This window comes from Acipenser ruthenus, chromosome 5 (assembly GCF_902713425.1).
Source record: "Acipenser ruthenus chromosome 5, fAciRut3.2 maternal haplotype, whole genome shotgun sequence".
Lineage (NCBI taxonomy): Eukaryota > Metazoa > Chordata > Actinopteri > Acipenseriformes > Acipenseridae > Acipenser > Acipenser ruthenus.
In genome coordinates this window covers 29822678-29836175 of record NC_081193.1, presented here as the reverse complement: position 1 = coordinate 29836175, position 13498 = coordinate 29822678, and the positions used below count along the sequence as shown (strand labels likewise).

Here is a 13498-nt window from a genome sequence, read left to right as displayed (position 1 = left end):
CATTTTAACTAATGCTTTGCAGCTGCAGTTCTTATTTGCACTTTAACCTTAAATGAATATGTAATTCTGGGTGTTCCTGTAGAAATTTGCAAAAACAGGATGGAGACAGTGCAAATGAGGGATCAAAAATATTGTAATGAGATGTACTGAAGCTGCGGGCAATTGCGATACATACAATTGCATCAATTTGTTAAGTACTTTTGAAAGCATGTTTTAAACGGTCGCAATTGTTGCTGGCATTTCCCACTCTGCTTTTTCTCATGTGTTGCCAGTTGTGTTTAATGTATTTTTGAGACAAACACCCAGGTACCTAATTTTCACTAAAGTCAGGGTGTACTTACAAGCCTTGAAAACAAATTTATATGACATTTCTGGTGTTGGGAGCAATAGACTGCACACATGTGCCACTAACCGCTCCAGCTCATTCTCAGCATCTGTACAGAACCATGATCTATTGTGTGTTAATTGTCTAGGCTTCTAAGTAGACAAAGTTAAAAAATAATAATAATTAAACTAAAATAAAAAAAACCAATAGTTTCAATTTAAAATAATCTTTTATTCGCATTGTACACCAATGTGTACAATGCAGCAGCATGATTTATTTTGTGTTACCAGTAGGCTAAAGTAAAAAGAAAGTGTGCTAGATATTCATTTGATTTTACTACTGTACTGTATACTGTATAGGCCTACTGTACAGATTTATATTTTTATTTTTACATAATGTTATGTGTAGCGTACCCAAAACACATTAGTGTTATTTCAGCGCAATGATTTATATTTAAAATACACTGAGAAATGTAAATGTATGTGTGTGCGATTTTATTGTATTGATTTTAAATCCGACACCTCCTTATGTTGGACAAACATGTCCGGTTTAGCGAGGGGCTACTGTATGATTATGAAAAGCTTTTTGGGGGTGAAGGTTGGTGCCTCACTACAGAATCTGATAGGATTAAACTGCATTTTATTTTATTTATATAACAGTATTAAAACAGGTAAAATGAAGACAGAACAGTATGCTTTGTACAGATGGTGTTTACATTTAACAAAAACATGTTATTTTGATTCTTGCACCCTTGCATGTATAAACGTTATCCTTCAGGCACCCTCTGCTGCAGCAAACCACAACTCAACTCCCGCTATTTTATTTAAAAAAATGTCACACAACTCTCGCTAAGATGATGCAAATAATTTTTAAATTAGTGTATCGCGGCTGTCTTCATTAAAATATTTTTTTAGTACATGACAAAATGTGCACTTTGCGAATTGTCGTAACGAAAACGCAAATTGTGGTATGTTTGCGTTGCGACGGGCCCATCAGTACATCTACCCCTTAGTCACTGAACGTACTGAACATACTGCAAAACCACAAGGCGAATACAAAAATGCAACAATTAACTGATTATATATAAATTAATTTTTATATTAATGATATATTTATTATGATATACAAGCTTGCCTTAACTGACACTGCAACTAGGATATAAACATGTAATTATATTTACATTACCCTGAATCATTTTTGTATTTGCCTTATTGCCAACACCTTTTTGCAATAATGTAAGTTAAGGAAGCCGATTTCCTGAGGGCATAAATATTAAGCCCCTTTCACACTGGCATGCTCTACCTGGGTCGGAACCTACCCGGGTCAGGACCTGATTTCACACTGCTTTTGATAAAGCAGGGTTGACCTGGGTGACAGACACAAGTAAACAATACATGTATCAATGCCCCGGAAGCAGCTTCTTACAAACGCTTCCATCCAAGCTTCTCTGGATTGAACCGTCGGCCCAAATGTTGATTAGAGCAAATGTTTCTTCATCCCTGCTGCAATCTGGCTCATGCTGTGTCTCAAAATATGGCTAAACAGAATAAACAGAAACGCTCCTTGCGGAAGTAAAACCTTCACGCAGGCGTGGCTACTCGTTATTTCGTCGGCCATCGTGCAGTTTGTCTCACTCAACCCAGGTCAAAGCGTGTCAAACCACATCCTGAGGTGGGTCACTGGGACCCGGGTTAACCTGAATACAAACCAGGTACGTGGTTTCACACTATGCAGGATTGTGACCCGGGCAGCCAGAACCCAGGTCCAGACCCTGATAGAAATGCCAGTGTGAAAGGAGTCCTTTTACATGAAAGTTCAACTGGTTTTTTGTCACTCATAAAAGTTAAGTGTGTTATTTGCTAAATTTCTAGCTACATTCCTTGTAGACTCAAAAAAACAAATGTCTACATTTTCAATGAACTTGTTTAGCAATCTACAAAAAAAACATAAAAAGGTTTCTCAGATTTATCACATTTTTATGAGCGTGTGGTTTTTGATACTACAGATATTAGATCTATAAAATGACCCTTCATCACATTAGGTGTGAAATGCATGTTATAACATTAGGCCTTTTATAGTAAGTGATCTGAGAAATGTCCTATAAGAAATATTAACATGTTCCAGGAAAGATGCCCAATTCAGTTATTCAGATCATCATATGTGGAATAACCTACAGACATTTTATTTTCACAGCATGTTTTTAATAATACTCTTTTGAAATGGGGGTTGGACCTTTTTTTGATACAAGTTTGAAAAATGTCCTTTGGGTTCCATTATAAAACCAGTGATTTGGACCAAAACCTCAATGGCAACTGACAGCAATTGATTTTAAAATAATATTGCAGAGTTGTCTTGAGACAGTAGCTGTGTTTCTGCAATTGAGAAGCAGTGTGGATGTCAAAATGCGAAACATGCTACAGAAACATTGCATTGCCACTGGAGATCACTTGGTAAGGGCAGAGACATGTGTGTGTGTGTTGCAGATTGACGACCACAACCGCTTATGCATATTTGTTGTGAGGTTTCCCTCATTTACATTTGGAAATGTAAGACTGAACACACTGAATGAGTTTGAGGCAAGAGATTATAAAATACCTATCCTTGCTAGGAATACATACATCACCACACTAAAAACAGGCTAAAATAAAAAAGGAGTTGGGAGGTGTGCTGGGGCAAATTTATCAGCCTACTTCATCTCGTTATAAAAATAAGCAATAGGTACCTTTATTTTATAAACTAAAAATCTTGTTCCCTTAACCATAATTAGCATTAATTTAATATGAATAACAGGGCCATGTGTGCTTTAGGAGGTTATTTAGGGTTAATATTACTTTGTTTGTATTGTAATATATATACAGAGAGAGAGAGAGAGAGAGAGAGAGAGAGAGAGAGCGAGAGAGCTTTATATTTAGAGATAATTGTGAATGTTCTTTTTTTATGTAAACCCAAAATGATTTTCTCCGTAAGGGAATTCTTAATGTGCTAACATTTCAGATTGTGAGATTAGTCATGGTGTGCTCATTTGGGCATAAGTCAATCTTTTCTTAGTTTTCTTTGTGTCACATTATCCAGGGAAGAAACACCGTTAGAGTGCCCATTTAGAGAAGCTGCAGATCCATTCTGATACTCTTTTCTTCGTGATAAACCATGTTTCTTGTATGTCTGAGTTAGAAAAATAACAAAGAAATACAGATGGATTACACTAGTGATCTAGGTAATAATTTAGCATCAATCACTTTGCCTTATTAAATAGGCTTTTTTGTTCACAGTACTAACTATATGTTAAGACAAAATACTCACATGCACATATTAGAGATGTTTGTATATGTGTTGCACAAAAGCGAGACCCCCATTTTAATTCTGAAACCATTTAGTACATTAATTAAAGTTCATCCATTCACCGATGCAATGCTAGCATTTGTAAAAGGAGTTGAACAAAATCACTGGCTGAGAGAAAAAACATCATAAAATCAACAGTAATTACAAAATAATTTCCTTTTTAAAAAAATATCCTTACCTGAATATAGAAGTTAGAGAAGAGAGCAATGAGAGATATCAGGTAACATATCTGGAAATATAGCCAACCCATTGGGAATCCACATGGCCTAAAGACAGCACAGGTAGTCTGGAACATTGTTAATAAAAACTGGATCTGAAAAAGACAAAGAATACAATGTAACTAAACTAAATATGCATCATATTTGAAACCAGTAACTGATACTATCTGGAAACTGAAAAGTCAGATCATCTCTGCCAAGCCATTCATTTTTATTGGATAATAGTTGAACATATCAAACCTTAACCCATGTATGGTTTAAAGACTTTTTTCTATTAATGTTTATTATTTAAATAATACAAATAATTGAAAAATGTAGTTTGACATTCATGAAACCACAACATGAGACATATTTGGTCAAAAGTAAAAAAAAAAAAAAAAAATATATCAGCTAATTTTTGTGTTTGAAATTGCAGCATCAGATTTAGGCGTTCTGGTTTTTGCAGGACAATGCAGAGCCTTATTAGGCTTCCAAGCCATAGGCTGGGGAAGCCTATTGTTTTTGTTAGGATTATTATTATTATTATTTTTCTGCCAGAACATGCTCAAAAACTCACGAAATTCGGTATATTGGTAGATTCCCATGGATGATGGTGATATTCAGCAAATTTGCGCAAGTCACATGGTTCGGCAGCCATATTGGATTTTGCGGTATTTGTTAAAACGCCTATGTATTGGAAACCGCTTACTGCAGAGTTCTGAAAATTGCTATACATGTTGAAGGATAGTCCATGATTAACTGTTGTTAATATGAAGCTGATTGGTTGTGTGGTTTGGCAACCACATTAATTATTGACATAAAATTACCATAAAAATATAAAATCATCAAAATTCAAACATCTTCTTCTCTGAAACCGCTTATCCGATTGATAAAAAAAATTGGAATAAAACATCTCAGTATGGTCATCTGTTACTCTTGTTCAAGGGAAGTTGCTACTGTGAAAATCATGGCGTCCACGCTGTATGACATTATCGACATACGCAACTGGCTATAAAACTGCGTATAACTTCTTATTGGCTGCACCAAAATGCACAAAATTTGACTCGGATGTAGAGGACTATGGGATGTTGTGTTGTGGTCAATATGGCTGCCTATGGTCACATGGTGTGGCAGCCATCTTGGATTTAATGAAAAGTTTGGACAATATTCAACAGTCTTCTTCTCATGAACGGTAAATAGTACAGCAGTGAAAAAATTTGTACATAGTGTGCTCATGTCCACGATTGATTGTACTTAAGGAAAAATGGATCAATCACATGCTGTGGCAGCTATGTTGGATTTTGCGTAAAACACTTAAACAACAACTGCTCATGAGCCCTTTGGTTGATTGACGTGAATCTTGGGTATACATTATCTTTGTGCTGTCCTCTAAAAAAGTTAGTCAGGAAAAGTTCCTACATCAACAAACATGACCGCCATGAGCCAATCAATATGGGTGACATGCAATTTTTGCACATCTTTCACCTTGAAATTACACATTCCCACCACTGGGGACAGCTGTTAACATGGTACAGTCAACAAGCTAGAGAAAAAAATCTTTCTTAAAATGGCCATTTTTTGCTGGTGTTTAAAGAACAGTTTTACTAACTCATGTAACTTAATTACAGTGGAAAGGATGATATTAAGTATACAGTATATAAAGTATACAGAATACAGTATATAAAGACACATACTGTAAACTACTGTTGCAGCTGCATCCACATGAAAAAATAAAAATAAAAAAATAACCTGCACTATGCTTTTTAAAACAGAAGACAATCGAAACAAACAAAAAAAAAAATACATAATACATGAGCTTTACAAGTCACATGAATACAGTTTGCTTAAAAATCGTTACATGATTATTTTTATGACTAAACTGTGGTCAAACAGTCACAAATCCTGAATCTGTTGCAACAAAGCTGCGCATGTAACCCAAAGACACATAGGGAGGGGGGGGGGGGGTAGAACAGAATTTTGTGTGCATCCAAATAAAATTTTAATTGGCTACTAACCAATAATTCCAATATTTGTGTCAAAATTAACACAGTTAGCACAGTTGTGATGATAAAGCTTCATCTATAATAACCAATGCGCTTACATTTCACGATAACTGCTTGGAAGCCGTAAAGTTGCTTGCAACTCTAGTTATTATTATTATTATTTATTTCTTAGCAGACGCCCTTATCCAGGGCGACTTACAGTCGTAAACAAATACATTTCAAGAATCACAGTATTAATACATACTGCCTGACACACAGCACTTGTTGGTAACGCTTTATATTGCATGGCATAAATTAATATTAAAACAGATATGCAATTGCATATTAAATGAATGTTAAATTAATATTTAATAAATATGCAATAGCTGGTTTCTTGCTAAATGTTAACCAAATGTCGATTGAAAATGTAATTCATATCACATCCATTTATATTACATTTTGTTACCCTTGAAAATATGTAATAATTTCCCATTGTTTACATGTTTTTAATTGAAAATACAGTTAAGCTGACTTAAATGTTAATGGAAAGTAACAAGGAATAATTAAACATTAATTTAATATGCAATTGGATATCTATTTAATATGAATTTATGCCACACAATATAAAGCGTTACCCACTTGTTCCACGTCAATTGAACTCATATGAGACTCTGCTCTGATATCTCTACATGAGCAGAACACTCACTGCAAGTGAAGTCCAACTATATTCCCCTTTGTCATTCTTTTCATCACTTTATATGACAGTCAGTAGAGCAAATTCAGAGCTTTTCAGTTATATACAGAATAGAACATCAATTTGATGTTTTGATAATAAAACATACAGAAATTAAGCGTTTATATAGTAACCCTTTTTGATTTAGTCGGTGTGGTTTCTGAGATATAAAGTGGTGCAGCAGCAGATTTACTCACACACATACAGTTAATGCGTATTTAAATAAATAGGGGACACTAGAAGCCCAACTATAACTAGAATTGACTGCAGTGGTATGTCACCGTTGTCGCCTTATTAATGATTCATGTTACCTTCAGAGAAGGTAACATCATCCAACCTGTAGAAGATGTTACAGTTTGTATACTGTATTTTTCCCATAGTATAAGTATGCAATTATAATATACCTTTGTTGCACTGGATTGTTCTTTACCATTTCCTATCACTACGTTTTGTGCTTTTGCAACTTTAATTGGTAATCATTTCTTATTTACTCAGCTGAGAAGGGGAAAGCTTTAGGTTAGAGTTTTGTTGCTAAATTAATTTAAATAGCTGACTAGTTTGTTTGACTGGTAAAGCTTCCCTTATAATTTAGCAGAGTTCTCCAACTTACCAGTTGCCCTTGAGTTATGTATTTCTTCCACCACAGGTAAGGTCGCACTGCAGGAATGGCTGAGAGTCCATAGTAGGAGTACATCAAGACATGAATAAAGCTGTTTAAACTGGCCCCGAAATAGGCTGCAGAAATAGAAAAAGACCCTTAAAACAGTGTATGTTTCACATCCACCAATACCTCCAACAAGCTGGCTACAGTAACACAAGGTTTTCCTACTATGAAATGGTGGGATGTAGTGTTAATAAAATAAAGTTTATTTCACTATTACTATTTACTACAAAAGAAACAGGAAAGGATTTAAACAGCTATGATGCTCAATATTCTTGATAAAAGCCTGCATTCATTAAACTTTTTTTTTCATGTTTCCTGCACCAGAACTAAATCTGACCAATATAAGAAAATTGTTACACTTTTACATATTTTAGATGTGACTGACAGTGGCCTTCGCCAGTATATCATATATTTTACAAGTATATCTCCCTGAAAGTAAACCTCAGATTAAAGGTTTTTTTTTTTTTTTTTTTTTTAATTCACTTACAGTGTCCACATGGCACCCAGTTCATGACAAACCACCAGATGTTAGGCATGGTTGCATGATGATAGACGTGCAAAAATGTAATCTGATGATTATTCTTTCTTAAAATGAAGAAAAAGGTATCCATGAACTCAATGAGCTTTGAGAAGTAATACCACCAGAGGACACGTACAATCTAAAAAACAAAACAAAAACCAAACTCAAAATAAATATTACCAAATGCCAGTGAACACTTTGAATTATCAGTCCACAACCTGTAAGGATAAAATTAATTGGATCATACAATACAAACTTTTGCTTAACTATATGCCCAATATATGATATAAAACAGCGGTTACTTATTAAGGGAATCCATTTTTACCCAGAACACTCTTATAAATTAGATAGGTGAGCAACCTCAGCAAACAGAATGGCCTTCACTCTATATTACACACTCCTTCAGAAAATCTTTATTGCAACTACAAATCACATGTCAATGTAATGCGGACCAACTTGTTAAACAATACTAAAACAAATAGAATGCATGTATCTGGATACATGTCCCTTATAAAAGTTTACCACAATAAACACGCACGATCATTTTGCATGAATTATGTAATGGATAAGTAGTGTTCTTCGTTTCCGGTTTATTCCAAATTTTACCGAAATATTACAAGAGTTTTTTTTTTGTTTTTTTTTTTAACTGAACTTTGTTTTTTACTGATTTATACCTGATTTGTCTACTGTACAATATTTTCCTTGTACTATTTTCTAGGAAATACACAATATTGTGATTGCTGTTTTATTTTGACACTGACATTTTAATAAGCAGCCATACACTGTAACCTAGGATACAGCAGGTACGTTTAGACGTCAGAGGCTCAAATAACGTTCAAACGTGGTTCTCTGTTCACCAGCACATTATCACCTGATTCTGTTGGCCAATCAAAGTCTGATTATTGTGGCAAATGCGGGGCGTGGTAACTACTAGCTTGATCAAAAACTAAATTGAAATACTTACAAGAAAATATTATATTTTTAGTGGATGAGGAATGGGAAGAAAACATAAATCAGTTTATGAAAATTCAAAAGAAAACAAATGTTTCGAAGTATACTAAAAGCAAAAATAGCAGAAGTGGGTCAGATGAGACAGAGGATGCATACCGCTGCATCGAGGTACATGTTTGCGCTGACAATAAAAGAACATACGGATACATACTAAAATAAGCGACACATTAAACAAAAACAAGAAAGTGAACTGAGAGACAAGCAATCCATTTATGCAGCTTTTACATGTGCTTTAATAAGAGAGTGCAGAATCACTGTGTAAATGAGTTTGTCAGAGAGGTCTGTATTGATGACTTTGTGTGACAGTACTGTCCACCAGCTAAAACACTGCCTAACACCAACAATCTTCATCGTTAATATTTGATAGAAAATGGTGATGTTTTAGTTGGTAAACTTATGGAACGCATTGATGGAAATGTCCAGTGTGATTTTTGACGCGTCTCCCAATGTCTTGCACCATCCAGTTATGACAATTTCCTTTTTATAATTTCAATGTGAATAAACCTGGCTTGCTTTGTGCTGATGTCATGTTCATACCTTCTGCAGATACTAGCTCTGTCAGCACAGCAATTGCCCGAACGTTCGCAAAGTACCAGCTAACTTGGGAAAATGTGGCTTCAACTTGCACAGATTCTGCTTCATTGAGAGGAACGGTAGTTCCTCACGCCAAGTTATCAGCGAAGCGCGAGAACTGCCATACTCTCTATACAGCAAGGATAGTTTGTGTTTTCAGGGTATTGGCGCAGCAAAAGTAAATCAGCCAAAAGCACCATTTCACTTTTAGTTCCCAACACTCTTAGGTGAAATGTAGAGTTTTTTTGCAGATTTGTTTGCAGACCCCAGGGAGTTTTAACCATGCATATGTATATTACAGAACATCTGAATTTTAATTACAATTAACTTGTTTTGTCAACATGGAAATATACCTAAAATAGATGAAGACCTGAACATCACTGCCAGTGATCGGTTCGAGAAGTACTTTAAAATTTAAGTGGGCTGTAAGCTTGTTTGAACAATGGTTAAATGAAAGAAATGCAAAAGCTGAGTTTACAGCTAACGTCCGTGTAATTAATGGAGATTTACTAAGTGACGATGAAATTGCTGTTGTTCCTGAACCTGTCCAGAAGAAATAAAATAAAAATGTTAAGTTAAGAGTGTTTATGTGGAAATAAATCTGTAATAATGATTTTTTTTTTTTTTAGATTATGTTGATGTATAATTATTATTATTATTTATTTCTTAGCAGATGCCCTTATCCAGGGCGACATACAATTGTTACAAGATATCACATTATTTTTTACATACAATTACCCATTTATACAGTTGGGTTTTTACTGGAGCAATCTGGGTAAAATACCTTGCTCAAGGGTACAGCAGCAGTGAACCCAGGACCTTCTGTTCAAGAGTCCAGAGCCCTAACCACTACTCCACACTGTATTACTTTTAGCAAACAATATGAAATGCTAAACTGAAAGCGCAAGTCCTTTTCTAAGAGTAACATTTGAAATGTGTAATACTATAATATACAGACGTGCTCAGATTTGTTGGTACCCTTACAGCTCATTGAAATAATGCTTCATTCCTCCTGAAAAGTGATGAAATTAAAAGCTATTTTATCATGTATACTTGCATGCCTTTGGTATGTCATAGAATAAAGCAAAGAAGCTGTGAAAAGAGATGAATTATTGCTTATTCTACAAAGATATTCTAAAATGGCCTGGACACATTTGTTGGTACCCCTTAGAAAAGATAATAAATAATTGGATTATAGTGATATTTCAAACTAATTAGTTTCTTTAATTAGTATCACACATGTCTCCAATCTTGCAATCAGTCATTCAGCCTATTTAAATGGAGAAAAGTAGTCACTGTGCTGTTTGGTATCATTGTGTGCACCACACTGAACATGGACCAGAGAAAGCAAAGGAGAGAGTTGTCTGAGGAGATCAGAAAGAAAATAATAGACAAGCATGGTAAAGGTAAAGGCTACAAGACCATCTCCAAGCAGCTTGATGTTCCTGTGACAACAGTTGCAAATATTATTAAGAAGTTTAAGGTCCATGGAACTGTAGCCAACTTCCCTGGGTGCGGCCGCAAGAGGAAAATCGACCTCAGATTGAACAGAAGGATAGTGCGAATGGTAGAAAAAGAACCAAGGATAACTGCCAAAGAGATACAAGCTGAACTCCAAGGTGAAGGTACGTCAGTTTCTGATCGCACCATCCGTCGCTTTTTGAGCGAAAGTGGGCTCCATGGAAGAAGACCCAGGAGGACTCCACTTTTGAAAGAAAAACATAAAAAAGCCAGACTGGAATTTGCTAAAATGCATATTGACACGCCACAATCCTTCTGGGAGAATGTCCTTTGGACAGATGAGTCAAAACTGGAGCTTTTTGGCAAGTCACATCAGCTCTATGTTCACAGACGAAAAAATGAAGCTTTCAAAGAAAAGAACACCATACCTACAGTGAAACATGGAGGAGGCTCGGTTATGTTTTGGGGCTGCTTTGCTGCGCCTGGCACAGGGTGCCTTGAATCTGTGCAGGGCACAATGAAATCTCAAGACTCAAGGCACTCTGGAGCGAAACGTACTGCCCAGTGTCAGAAAGCTCTGTCTCAGTCGCAGGTCATGGGTCCTCCAACAGGATAATGACCCAAAACACACAGCTAAAAGCACCCAAGAATGGATAAGAACAAAACATTGGACTATTCTGAAGTGGCCTTCTATGAGTCCTGATCTGAATCCTATCGAACATCTATGGAAAGAGCTGAAACTTGCAGTCTGGAGAAGGCACCCATCAAACCTGAGACAGCTGGAGCAGTTTGCTCAGGAAGAGTGGGCCAAACTACCTGTTAACAGGTGCAGAAGTCTCATTGAGAGCTACAGAAAACGTTTGATTGCAGTGATTGCCTCTAAAGGTTGTGCAACAAAATATTAGGTTAGCGGTCCCATCATTTTTGTCCATGCCATTTTCATTTTTTTTATTATTTACAATATTATATTGAATAAAAAATCAAAAGCAAAGTCTGATTTCTATTAAATATGGAATAAACAATGGTGGATCCCAATTACTTTTGTCAGTTTCAAGTTATTTCAGAGAAAATTGTGCATTCTTCGTTTTTTGTGGAGGGGTACCAACAAATTTGAGCACGTCTGTACTAACTATTGAAATGATTGTTGCGTAATAAAATAGTATACACTTATGTTGAATTGTTCTGACTGTGGTTTCCTTGACGAAAGAGTTTTCCATGGATTCGTAGCACAAACTGTGGATTCGTCAATCAACAATATATCTGCCCTGCACTTCCCTTCTCTTCAAAGCCACACAACCACTTTTAATTTAGAACATTTGTAGAATTAATCAATCAAAAGATCAAAGGGTGAGGTAAAAGATCTGTTTTAAACCTTGCATTTACCATAGTTTACCATGTTTTATAATATGCTTTGCCATACTTTCACTATGCTTATTACACTGTCCTCTGCTTTTACAATTGTAAACTTTTATAAGGGGTAAACAGGTTATTATAAAAAGTCACTTGGCCACCAAAAACTGCTGTGGGAAAAAGTGACTGAACTGGAGGACACCCATCAGTCAAGGAGTGTCTTTGTGTAAATTCTATTTTTAATGACATTTTAATCTTGATGGTATAACCTATCCTTAAAATGACTGGTGAACTTATTAGGCAGTTAGCAAAAACACTTACAGGCTACAGGCCCACTTATAGGTGACAGAGCCCTCTGTGGCCATGTGGTTACTCCACTGCAAGCTTCATAGTTCTGCTCTAAAAAAAAACTGACCAATGTATATTATAATCACCCAAAATTACACTGTACTTCCTTCCCTTTTCTTTAGAGGCTTTGTAACTTGGTTCAAAGCCCAGCCCAGTGATCTAGAAACCGACTGCTCAAATGCAGAGAATCCTGGAAAACAGCGCTGTCACTGAAAGGAGTAACACTAAAATGGACCAGATTTTAACAAATCAACAGGCAAGTAAAAATCAATTTAAGGCTATGATAAATATGCATAAACCATTTTTTCTCATTATAAACTTTTGCAATAGAAATGGACATCTCACAAAAGAATGTTCACAGGTCTGTCCAGCAAATGAGCATCCATGCTTTTCTTTTTGACAGAGCTTAAACTGGTTGTTTTTTTGTAAAAGAACCTTGAGTCTGGAGATTGTTGATGTTCGTCAATGTAATTGACTTGTAGCTTTTCAGATGTTTTGGCTTCTTCAAAAGCTGTCCATAAAAGGCTGGCGGGGTTGTCTACAAAGTCTAAAATGTTTGTCATATTTTGTAAAGATATTTATGTTCTGTTCATTTCTGTCTTACCTTCATGTCCGCTTCCCCGCCACTGTGAGTGTCCTGGCAGAAGAAATTGTATCCTCCCTCCCATGCTCCTGTAACTAACTGCAGACAAAAACATAACAACAGGTCACAAACAGACTTTTGCTCAGTTTTCTTTTTTTAAAATGTATTTATTTATTTAGCGTGCCCAGTCACTTGTCCCCAATTTGCATGTATGACTTACCCTGCACACCACCTGGACGTGCCTTTAACAGGTGAGACAAATTACAAAAAAAATCTCAATAATTACTCTACAATTGTACATATTTAGTCACTTTCTTAATTTTTCATGTTCAAGGTTAGGTATTATTATTATTATTATTTATTTCTTAGCAGACACCCTTATCCAGGGCGACTTACAATCGTAGGTATCTTA

The 13498-nt window shown here is 35.7% G+C and overlaps 1 protein-coding gene across 2 annotated transcripts in view; it reads right to left on the bottom strand.

Annotated features, from left to right (window-relative positions):
* Window positions 1–535: 535 nt before the first annotated feature.
* The window catches only part of LOC117403386 (elongation of very long chain fatty acids protein 5-like), a 34541-nt gene continuing 21578 nt past the window's right edge, over window positions 536–13498 (bottom strand). For both annotated transcript variants that reach the window (XM_034005500.3, XM_034005499.3), the window contains exons 5-9: window positions 13108–13185; window positions 7728–7899; window positions 7187–7311; window positions 3843–3977; window positions 536–3487 (exon numbers count right to left, since the gene is read on the bottom strand). In XM_034005500.3, coding sequence (XP_033861391.1) covers window positions 3359–3487; window positions 3843–3977; window positions 7187–7311; window positions 7728–7899; window positions 13108–13185 — 639 coding nt within the window. In that variant the 3' untranslated portion in view covers window positions 536–3358. The remainder of the gene's footprint in view (window positions 3488–3842; window positions 3978–7186; window positions 7312–7727; window positions 7900–13107; window positions 13186–13498) is intronic.